The sequence below is a fragment of the Colobus angolensis genome, unplaced genomic scaffold (assembly GCF_000951035.1).
Source record: "Colobus angolensis palliatus isolate OR3802 unplaced genomic scaffold, Cang.pa_1.0 Scaffold204, whole genome shotgun sequence".
In the NCBI taxonomy this organism is placed as follows: Eukaryota; Metazoa; Chordata; class Mammalia; order Primates; family Cercopithecidae; genus Colobus; species Colobus angolensis.
The window spans coordinates 4,531,402-4,542,143 of record NW_012115200.1 but is presented as its reverse complement, the minus strand read 5'-3'; the positions used below and the strand labels follow the sequence as shown (position 1 = coordinate 4,542,143).

Sequence of the window (10,742 nt, the reverse complement as noted above, 5' to 3'; positions counted from 1 at the left end):
GCAGGAGGCGACGCGGGCCCCGAACCCCTGGCCTGCTCGCACCAGGCACCCTGGCCCCGCTTCGGGCTGGTTCCTGGGAGCCAGGCGTCGGGTGCACAATGGTCTCCGGGTGGATACACCTGGGCCGGGGAGGCCGGGGAGGTCGGAGAGGTCGGAGGTGAACCTCCTTCAAAGGTGAAGTGTGAGAGGGAAGTCCCGCCTCTGAGCTTGTTAGTGGGGTCGGGGCCAGGCCAAGCAGGACGGCTTCACCTGCTGCGGGAGGCGCCCTGGGTTCCTGGGATTCGCCTTGGGGCTACCCACCCCCACTGTTTGGCCAGGGAGGGAAGGGAGGGCAGAGGAGCTGGGGCCTGGAGTGCAAGGGTGTGGGCCTGAGGGGACCCATCTCCTGCCGGGGGGAGGACAGGGGGCTGCTGACCCTGGATGCCGCCCCTGCTTCTGGAGTGACTTGGGCTGAGGTGTGTGAGGGAGCTTCAGGCTGGAGACCGGGACGCTTTTCCGCCAGTTTCCTGGGCAGATGGGGGCCGGCTGCTCCCCTGCCGCCTCTCCAGGTTGGAGATGCGGTCATGGAGACACATCCATTATTGTTTTTAACGGGAGAAAAGGGTCCTGGGGTTGGTGGTCTCCAAAACTCTGCCCATTGCATGCTGGGTCCCTGCCCTCTGCTCTTGGAAACCAGGAAGTTTCCAGTACTTGGGAGGTGAACAGCCTCTGGGAGGCCCTTCCTGCTCCCGAGTTAGGTACAACCAGACGATCAGATGAATAGAGGAGGAGATGGAAACGGGCGGCCGCCGGCGTCCTCCCATCTGAGACAGCCTGGAGGCCTGTGGAGTCGCTGGCACCCGCAGGGTCTCTGAGCACTGTGTGTGGGTGCTGCAGGACAGAGGCCCACCGGCCTTGCCTGGGGGACTCCTGGGGTCTTTTAGGCACAGAACCCTCACTTGAGTCTTTGTTTCTGAGCTATCTGGCGATTTCCCCAGGGGAGGGTCCAGACCAGGAAGGGGCAGAATCTGAGGGCCCAGGACTCTGGGAAGGAAACCCCTTTCCCCCCCGGTCACTTGCCCGCTGACACTCCCTCCCACAGCGATCGCCCCCAGCCGGCCCTGGGCCCGCGTGGAGCGGTATGAGGTGGTGCTGCCGCGGCGTCTGCCAGGACCCCGAGTCCGCCGAGCTCTGCCCTCCCACATGGTGAGTCTAAGCTGGTCTGGGGGGTCCTAACTGGCCCCTGAGCCCGTTTCTATGAAAGGAGCTTTAGCCTACGGGAAGTGGTGAGAGACCGGGTGGACATCTGGGGCTACCCTGTTCAGCTCCAGTCGCCTGTGGGGTCATTTCCATTCCTCCCACCAGCACTGCTTGGGGGCTCAGGGCCTCATGGTTCCTTCAGGAACTCTGTGCGCCCCCAGAAGGGATCAGGGGTAGGTTGTGCTGGCCCCGGGCCCCTCCCCAGTTTCACTTGGCAAGCCTGATAAGCCAAATTCCTCTTTGAGAAGTGACGCTTGCTCACCGCAGAGTTGACACACCTTCCTGTGTGTGTGGGACCTGGCAGGGGTTCCCCGGGGCTAGGAACTGAGAGCGGCCCCCTCCCCCACCGGGGCTGCCCAAGGGTGATTCCTGAAACCTGAGTGGATGGGTGTGCACACATGTACACTGCACGCATGCGTGTGCGTGTTTCCAGGGAGGGCGGCTCCGGCCCCAGCCCTGTCCTTACTTTAGCATCCAGGGAACCTACTACTGACCTGCCCACTGCTCTGGGCTCTCATCCAGCCGGGGGCACAGCTAAGGCTGTCCCGGGGCTCAGCAGGCCGCGTCCCAGCCTGCATATGGGGGCTGAAGACGCAGTAGTTGAGTAGGAGGCTCTGCAGGCACCACCAGGTCTGGCAGCTGCTGGGAGGGACGGGGCCTGGAGGCAGACAGCTGCCGCTGGAGGGGCCTGTGCGTGCTATCCCCACCTCCCACCTCCTTTGCTGCCTGGCTGAGGCTGTGTCTCCCCCACCTTGTGCTTTCTTGGGGAAGGGGCATTGTTACCCATGTGTGATCAGATGGGAAAACTGAGGCCTGGGAGGACCGAGGAGCACTGTGTCCTTCCTGTCCACCCAAGTGCTCGGCTCTGCCGGTCCCCTCCAGCACAGCCCCTCCCCCACCCCCCACCTTCCACCCTCTACCCTGCCTAAGGCTGTGGACCCTCAAGAACGGAGCCTTGGCCTGGGGCTGGAGGCAGGCACCCCTTCCCCACCAGCTGAGCTTCTCTGGCCCCCAGGATTGAGGTGGGCGCAGCCCGGGCAGGCTGCTCACCCGGGACCCTTCCCTCCTCGCTCAGGGCCTGTACCCAGAGAGGGTGAGCTATGTCCTTGGGGCCACAGGACACAACTTCACTCTGCACCTTCGGAAGAACAGGTGAGTGGGTCTCAGGTCACCCCCCTGCCTGGGCCTGGCTCCAGCACACTGGTGTCCTCGGCATCCAGCCTCCGGGCCAGCCTCTGTACCGAGGGGGCCGAGGCAGCCACAGCACTTCTTTTTCAGGGACCTGCTGGGCTCCGGCTACACGGAGACCTACACGGCTGCCAATGGGTCCGAGGTGACAGAGCAGCCGCGCGGGCAGGTATGGGTCGGTCGAAGCAGCTGGGCGGGCAGAGATGGGTTGGGCGGCCCTCCCCGAGCCTATGGGGCTGTGGGGGCACAGCCTGTGGACCCCTCTCCTGCTTCCCCTGCAGGACCACTGCTTCTACCAGGGCCATGTGGAGGGGCACCCGGACTCAGCCGCCAGCCTCAGCACCTGTGCCGGCCTCAGGTGGGTGCAGCGGACGAACACCAGGGTTCTCGCAGGTGGAGAGGAAGGCCTAAGCCTGGGGCGGGGGGTGGGGAAGGGAGGCGGGGAGGGTGCCTCCTTCCCGCACTCAGGCCTTTGCTGTCGCACAGAGGGGTCTGCTCAGGGGACCCTGCCAAGCCCAAGAGGCTCACCCTCCTGTACCCTGGGGCCTGAAGTCACCTGTTGGGGGCCACGGGTGGCAGGGTAGGGGGAGCCGTGGGCAACAAACTAGAGCCTCTGGTCCTTCCGGGCAGGACCAGGCCACTCTGAAGCCCGCGGCACACCCGGCTCCTGCTCCCCTCAGGGGTTTCTTCCAGGTGGGCTCAGACCTGCGCTTGATCGAGCCCCTGGATGAAGGTGGAGAGGGTGGGCGGCACGCCATGTACCAGGCCGAGCACCTCCTGCAGACAGCTGGGACCTGCGGGGTCAGTGACGACAGCCTGGGCAGCCTCCTGGGGCCCCGGACAGCAGCCGTCTTCAGGCCTCAGCCCGGGGTGAGCACCCTTGTCTCCTGTGTTTGGCTGGTCCTGCCGGTGTCCGCTTGCCTGACCTGTGAGTCTCCCTGGCTCCCCATGCACTGGGTGCTGCCCATCGTCTGCAGCCTGGAGCAGGCCTGGCCACACTGCCCCAGAACTGGGCAGGGGCTGGACAGTGGCCCCGGGTCCCTGAGGGAGGGTCCAGGCCCTGGGGCTGGGAAGGCTGACTGTCTTCTTGTGGCTGTTCCCAAGGGCTCTCTGCCGTCCCGAGAGACGCGCTATGTGGAGCTCTATGTGGTCGCGGACAATGCAGAGGTGCGCTGGGGGCGGGGAAGGTGGGAGAGCGGCCGGCGGAGGGTGGATGGGAGTGTGTGGGCTCCAGCCTGAGGGTCTCGTGTCCCCAGTTCCAGATGCTGGGGAGCGAAGCAGCGGTGCGCCGTCGGGTGCTGGAGGTGGTGAACCACGTGGACAAGGTGGGCAGCAGTCCTGGCTGCAGAGGTGCCGGAGCCCCTGGCAGGAGGTGGGGGAGCGTTGCCACGGGATTCCTTCCACCTGCTCTGCCTCTGCCCCACACCTGTGCCTGGCCCCACCTCACAGCGGGACAGGTGCAGCCTCCACCACCCACCCTCCCTGCTGCACCTTCTGCCACCCTGCCTGACCCCCAGGACTCCCCCATCTCTCCAGCTATATCAGAAACTCAACTTCCGTGTGGTCCTGGTGGGCCTGGAGATTTGGAATCGTCAGGACAAGTTCCACGTCAGCCCCCACCCCAATGTCACACTGGAGAACCTCCTGGCCTGGCAGGCGCGGCGGCTGACACAGCGGCACCTGCAGGACAACGTGCAGCTCATCACGTGAGCTGGCGGAGTTGGCAGGGTGGGGAGGGCTGGGGAGGGAGGGTGGACAGGGTTGGGGTGGGAGGGAAGTGGGGAGGGAGCCATATCCAGGGCATCTGTGTCACTCCACTTCCAGGGGCGTCGACTTCACTGGGACCACCGTGGGGCTTGCCAGGGTGTCTGCCATGTGCTCCCACGGCTCAGGGGCTGTGAACCAGGTGAGGGGGCTCTTGCCCAGGTTTGCCAGGCCGAGGCCAGAGCTGGCTACGGGAGGGGAAGCCTCAGTTCGGGTCTCTGGAGCAGGCCACTTTCCCTCAGGCCAGGTTTAATGCCTGATTTTATGTTTTAAGGTGGTGTTGGCGGGAAGCTGTGCCAAGTCCTGGGCCCTGGTGGGGTGAGGGTGGCAGGTGTGGGGAGTTGGCCACATGGTTCCTGAGAGCACAGACCTGCCCGCAGGACCACAGCAAGAACCCCGTGGGCGTGGCCTGCACCATGGCCCACGAGATGGGCCACAACCTGGGCATGGACCACGACGAGAACGTCCAGGGCTGCCGCTGCCGGGAACGCTCCGAGGCCGGCCGCTGCATCATGGCGGGCAGCATTGGGTGAGGCGGCCGGGCCCTGCAGAGCCAGGGTATGCTGGAGGTGCAAGGTGGGTGGGGAAGAGGCCAGGCGGCCTCCCTGACGGGGCGCTCCCCACCAGCTCCACCTTCCCCAGGATGTTCAGTGACTGCAGCCAGGCCTACCTGGAGGGCTTTTTGGAGCAGCCACAGTCAGCCTGCCTCGCCAACGCCCCTGACCTCAGCCACCTGGTGGGCGGCCCTGTGTGCGGGAACCTGTTTGTAGAACGTGGGGAACAGTGCGACTGCGGCCCCCCCGAGGTGCGTCCACACCCCGCACCTGCTCCCGTCAGCATGGGGTGCCACGACTTCTGTCCCTTCAGCTCAGGGCCACCACTGCATAAACATGTGGAACTTGGGGCTCCATTGGTGTCCAAAGTGGTCACAGGGAGGGAGTGGCTGCAGGGCACCCCAGTGGTCAGGGGAGGCGGCCGGTCCGCCCTGGAGCCTGTCCCGGCCCCAGTGCAGCCTGCCGAGGCCTTTGCCGTCGTCCCAGGACTGCCAGAACCGCTGCTGCAACTCCACCACCTGCCAGCTGGCTGAGGGGGCCCAGTGTGCACACGGGACCTGCTGCCAGGAGTGCAGGGTGAGTGCAGCCTCCCAGCAGGGACCCCCAGAGCCCATGGCTGGCAGGTGGGAAGGGACCCTGGGGCGCCAGGGACCGGGCAGCTTGCATGGGCCCGTCCCCGTGGTGAGATGTTCTCTGCTGGGCCAGGTGAAGCCAGCTGGTGAGCCGTGCCGTCCCAAGAAGGACACATGTGACCTCGAGGAGTTCTGCGACGGCCGGCACCCTGAGTGCCCAGAAGACGCCTTCCAGGAGAACGGCATGCCCTGCTTCGGGGGCTACTGCTACAACGGGACCTGCCCCACCCTGGCCCAGCAGTGCCAGGCCTTCTGGGGGCCAGGTGAAGTAGGCACAGAGCTGACCTGGCAGGGTGGCTGCAGGCTTTGCCAGGGCTAACCCACTCCTGGTCCCGCAGGTGGGCGGGCTGCCGAGGAGTCCTGCTTCTCCTATGACATCCTACCAGGCTGCCAGACCAGCCGGTATAGGTGAGCTTCTGAGAGCAGATTCCCCGGGCCCAGGACCTGTGCTGTTCCCACAGCAGGGTCAGCGCCAGAAGGTCCTCCACAAAGGAGTCCTGTTCCCATGAGGTCTGCCCTGGGCCTGTGGACCCAGGCTCAGGCACACTGTGTTGTGGGAGGGAGGTGGGTCACGGTGGCCCCAGCCTGCTGTGGTTCCTGGGCCCCCCAGCATGGGCCTGGGCAAGCTGGCCCACGACCTGCCTCCGTCCACAGGGCTGACATGTGTGGCGTTCTGCAGTGCAAGGGCGGGCAGCATCCCCCGGGGCGCACCAGCTGCATCCTGAACCATGTGTGCCATGCGCTCACCACAGAGGATGGCACTGCCTATGAGCTAGTGCCCGAGGGCACCCGGTGTGGACCAGAGAAGGTAAGTCCCTGGCTCAGAGGCCGCGCCACCCCCCAGGCATCCCGGGCATGTACCCCACCTGCAGATGCATTTCTGGCTTGGCAGCTGCTTGAGGCTGTGGGAAGAGTTCTCTCCACGCTTCTAGTAGAGGCTGAAAGGTTGCTGGGGGATGGGGAGAGACGTGCTTCTCAGTTCATCTGATGGCCATCGCCGGCTGCCACGTGCCCCAGGAGGGCCATTTCCTAGGGACTCTAGGGTAGGCAGCCAGCAATGGGCTGAAACACAGCCACCCTGGACGTGGTGACCACAGCCCACCCCCAGCTTACCCCGCGGTTTCAAGGGACGCTGGCGGGGGTCCAGAGCGGACGCCTGAGAGATGCCTCCTACCCCCAGGTTTGCTGGAAAGGACGTTGCCAGGACTTACACGTTTACAGATCCAGAAACTGCTCCGCCCAGTGCCACAACCACGGGGTATGTGTGGCCTCTCAGGACAGCGCCCCTGCACAGAGGCTGCCACTCTGAGGGAGCCAGTGCTGGGGGCAGCTCTGGACACGGGGGCCTGAGGCTGGGGGAGCCCGGCGTGTCCTATCCATGGGGGTCTCGGTGGAGCCCATCTCAGGGCTGAGGCCTGGCCTGGGTGGCCTCCGTGGACGGAACCTGCGTGGTCACCGGGCAGTGGGCAGGGGCTACTTGGAGAGGCCTCGCCGTTGGCGCACCCAGGGGGCCCTCAGGGGTGAGGCTGGCCCGGGGCCCTTGTGCTGGAGGCGCAGCCGCCATGGCCCCTTGGGGTCCACGCCGGGATTGGCGCTGAGCCCAGCCGTCCCCACAGGTGTGCAACCACAAGCAGGAGTGCCACTGCCACGCGGGCTGGGCCCCGCCCTACTGCGCGAAGCTGCTGACTGAGGTGCACGCAGGTAGGCTTCCCTGGCCAGTGTGGGTAGGGCTGGGGTCCAAGCTCAGAGGGCCCGAATGGAGCCCAGGCAGAAGCCGCAGGCCCGGGAAGCTGGTGGCGTTCACAGTGCCAGTTTACTACCACAGACATCGACGCACAGGTATAGGCAGAGCCTGTCTGCCCCCAGGCCGATGCGAGGTGGGGAGAGCCCTGTCTCAGAGTGGGGACAGTGGCCGAGGGCAGGGCACGGTGGTGAGCTGAGGCTCCAGTGTCCTCAGCCTGTGTCTTCCAGCCCCTCTTCAGCTCGCGGCCCTGAGGCCACCCAGCATTTCCTCCCTGGCGGCCACTGAGCATGTGGCTATCCAGAGCATCAGGCCTCAAAGGCACAGCTGTGCCCACAGCACTGTGGCCCAGGGCCACCCTGCCAAGCTCTCCAACCCATCACTGGAGAGCTGGGAGTCCCAGTGTAAGCTACTGGGTCCTCCCTGAGGGGTCCACAGGGCACGGCCTATGGGTGCTGAGAAAGGCTGTGTCTCTGGGAACCTCCCCGGCCCCTGCCTGAGGTCGTGGCCTGCCTGCCTGAAGTGGGGCGGTGTGTCCCACAGCATCCGGGAGCCTCCCTGTCATCGTGGTGGTGGTTCTGGTGCTCCTGGCAGTTGTGGTCACCCTGGCAGGCATCATCGTCTACCGCAAAGCCCGGAGCCGCATCCTGAGCAGGTGAGGGTGGCGGGGACTGTGACGGAGGGTGGCGGGGGCCGTGACGGAGGGTGGCGGGGACCGTGACGGAGGGTGGTAAGTGCTTCCCGTGCTCGGCTGCAGGGAAATGTCCCTGCTGCTGGAGGAAGGGCACCCAGCATGGGCCCACGGTGGGCGGCACGGATCCTGGGCTCCTCCATGCCCCGATGTCGTGACGCCCCCCAGCCTGAGCTGAGTTTGAAGGGCCTTCCTGGCTCCAGTGGGCCGGTGCTGCTCTGGACTCTGCCATCCCCCAAGGCTAGGGCAGGGGATGGTTTTGGTGGCAGGCTGGGCTTGGAGCAAATCCAGAGAGGCCCGGTGGGGCCCCCACACCCTAGCCCAGCCCCATGAGCACCCCGCCAGTTTCCTGCTGAGCCCCACGCAGCAGGAGACCCCCATGGCACAGGACACACTGGCCCCAGAGCCTGCAAGCATCTCCCGCCCACCTGACTGGGGCCCCCAGGACATGGAGGGGTGTCCCTGCACCTTCAGGGTCCACCCCATCTCCTGGGCCCGTCTGTCTCTCATGGCTGCGACCTCTCACCCTGCAGCCTCTCAGGGGTCGGCTGGAGCTGGGAGGGACAGACTCGGGGTGTGGTGCTGGGGCCCTGTGGCTGGACACTGACCACGTGCCCTGTGCTTCCTCCCCAGGAACGCGACTCCCAAGACCACCACGGGGCTCTCCAACCCCCTGTTTCACCAGGCTGCCAGCCGCATGCCGGCCAAGCAGGGGGCTCCGGCCCCAACCAGGGGCCCCCAAGAGCTGGTCCCCACCACCCATGCAGGCCAGCCCGCCAGACACCCGGCCTCCTCGGTGGCTCTGAAGAGGCCACCCCCTGCTGTAAGCACCACCCCTGGCGGGTTCGTGAGGCTGAAAGCAGTGTCCAGGCCCCGTCCTGTGACCCCAAGTGCAGCCCGAGGCCAGCAGAGCCCTTTCATTCACTTCACACATGGGCTGGCAGTGGCCCCGAGGCCCAGAGCAGCTGCTGTGGTCATCCTGCTGGGAACACTGAGGCTTTGGGAGTGGGTGCTTCCTGGACCCCTTTGAGCCATGACAGAATCTGAGCTTGAACTTAAACTTGGGGCTCAGAGGCCAGGGAAGCTTCCTGGACTCAACAGAGCCCATCTGAGGACAGTGTCGACAGGCAGATGCTCTCCGGCCCGCAGCTCGAGATCACACCACTGGGGGAGGAATGGGGTGGGGCCGCACAGACCCCTCCAGCACACACGAGAGGCAGGAACCTCGGATCCTGGAGCTGGGGGTGCTGGAGGGGCACGGGGTGGGGTCCCAACTCTGACCCAGGCTCTCGGCCCTGTCTCCTCCAGCCTCCGGTCACTGTGTCCAGGCCACCCTTCCCAGTTCCTGTCTATGCCCAGCAGGCACCAAAGCAGGTAAGCTGTGGTGATTGGGCAGCCAAGCCATCTGAGGGTGTCCAGGCCTTCCTGATGGGATTGGGGTCTGTGCACTGCACCAGGGGCCAGGGATCCCCAGGTGGCCCCCGCTGTACACAGAAGGCTGGTTAGCCCCACCTCATGAGGACGTCAGACTGAAAGGCAGGTCAGCGAGGCCACGGGAAGGCAGGAGCTCAGTCCTGCCCTGCTTTGGGGTGATTTGGGGGTCCTAGGAACTCAGACCTGCTCCGCCCACCAAGCCCCTCCCAGAGCTGAAGCCCTGGCAGAGCAGAGGATGCCCTGGGGACCCTGCAGCACAGACGGGTGGGTAGGGCTCAGGGCAGGGACATGTTGCCACGCTTCCCTTGGGTCTGGGGACTTTGGGGGTTTTGAAAAGATCTCTCAAAACCTGAATCACTGCAGCCCTGGCATGCTGAGGGTTAACTCCCAGGCCTCCACGTTCCCCCGGGGTTGGGGTCCTGCCCCTGTGCCCTGGCTCCCACCTCTGGGCTAACCTTTGAGCCCTTTTTGGATCCCGTGGGGGCAGCTCATTGGCCTCAGCTCTGGGGAACCGCTCTGGCGGCGGGCGGAGAAGGGCCTCGAGCTCCCTTCCTCGGGCCACGGACTCAGCTAGGGCAGCAGAGAGGACCCGGCTTTCTCTCTGGGGCCTGGCACAGGGCCCCAGTGGTGCCATTGAGGCCCACCTGGCATTGCTGGACATTGTGAGCAGCCTCTGTCCCCAGAGAGGGCAGGACGGTGGCGGGCAGGCTGGGGCTGGGGTGGTGCCTGTGTGAAGAGGCCCCACGGTGCATCTCCGGGGACCCCCTCCACAGAGGTTCGTGGTCAGCCCTAGGACTGGGCTGTGCAGGGAAGACCTGGGACAGGAGAGCCCTTGCCCTCTGGGTAGAGGCTTTTTTTGGTTAACATTTAATTTTGAACAAATTTTAGACTTACAGAAAAGTTGCAAAAATAGCCTAGAGAATCCTGCATGCCCAGCGCCTGGCCTGCTCCCGGGTCAGCGCCCATGTGACCACAGTGTGTGTGCAAAGCCGAGGTGCCACGTCACCCATGCGACACATTTGGTACCACCCGCTCCCTCTGGACACCCTTCTCTGGCCACGGGCCCCCCAGGCACTCAGCCCCCGGCCCCTCTGCCTTTCCTCAGCTTGCACTTTGGAAGTGTGGCCAGCAGTGTTTTCAGGGTCCCTCTGCTTCGGTTTGTCTCGTTCTTTCCTTGTGTGGATGAGGGCTGTGCACTGTAGGCAGGGGCAGCACTGGACACATGCTTCCCAGGACACAGCCCAGGCCTGGCCCCACATGCAGCTTCGGTCACGGGTGATGTTGACAGGGTGCCTGGTTGGAGCAGCGTCCACAGATTTTTCCTTACAAATCCCCCGTCGTCTTTTTATGGTTAGCAGATGCCTTGGGGAGATACCTTGAGACTCTTTGAACCTTAAACTTGGACCCACTAGTTTGGCATCCGTTGGTGAACACTGGCTGCAACAGTTGTTCTGTGCTGTTTGCGTAATAGTGATTTTCTTTTCTTTCTTTTTTTTTTT

General features: G+C 64.9%; 1 protein-coding gene across 1 annotated transcript in view; it reads left to right on the top strand.

The window, feature by feature from the left end:
• Window positions 1-10,742, top strand: part of ADAM8 (ADAM metallopeptidase domain 8) — a 14,339-nt gene that overhangs the window by 925 nt on the left and 2,672 nt on the right. The window contains exons 2-21 of the mRNA XM_011941990.1: window positions 1,032-1,185; window positions 2,315-2,391; window positions 2,518-2,596; window positions 2,709-2,785; window positions 3,108-3,297; window positions 3,532-3,594; window positions 3,684-3,752; window positions 3,964-4,133; window positions 4,252-4,333; window positions 4,572-4,720; window positions 4,819-4,996; window positions 5,232-5,321; window positions 5,451-5,640; window positions 5,716-5,785; window positions 6,032-6,185; window positions 6,558-6,635; window positions 6,994-7,078; window positions 7,662-7,773; window positions 8,443-8,632; window positions 9,118-9,183. Coding sequence (XP_011797380.1) covers window positions 1,032-1,185; window positions 2,315-2,391; window positions 2,518-2,596; window positions 2,709-2,785; window positions 3,108-3,297; window positions 3,532-3,594; window positions 3,684-3,752; window positions 3,964-4,133; window positions 4,252-4,333; window positions 4,572-4,720; window positions 4,819-4,996; window positions 5,232-5,321; window positions 5,451-5,640; window positions 5,716-5,785; window positions 6,032-6,185; window positions 6,558-6,635; window positions 6,994-7,078; window positions 7,662-7,773; window positions 8,443-8,632; window positions 9,118-9,183 — 2,323 coding nt within the window. The remainder of the gene's footprint in view (window positions 1-1,031; window positions 1,186-2,314; window positions 2,392-2,517; window positions 2,597-2,708; window positions 2,786-3,107; window positions 3,298-3,531; window positions 3,595-3,683; window positions 3,753-3,963; window positions 4,134-4,251; window positions 4,334-4,571; window positions 4,721-4,818; window positions 4,997-5,231; window positions 5,322-5,450; window positions 5,641-5,715; window positions 5,786-6,031; window positions 6,186-6,557; window positions 6,636-6,993; window positions 7,079-7,661; window positions 7,774-8,442; window positions 8,633-9,117; window positions 9,184-10,742) is intronic.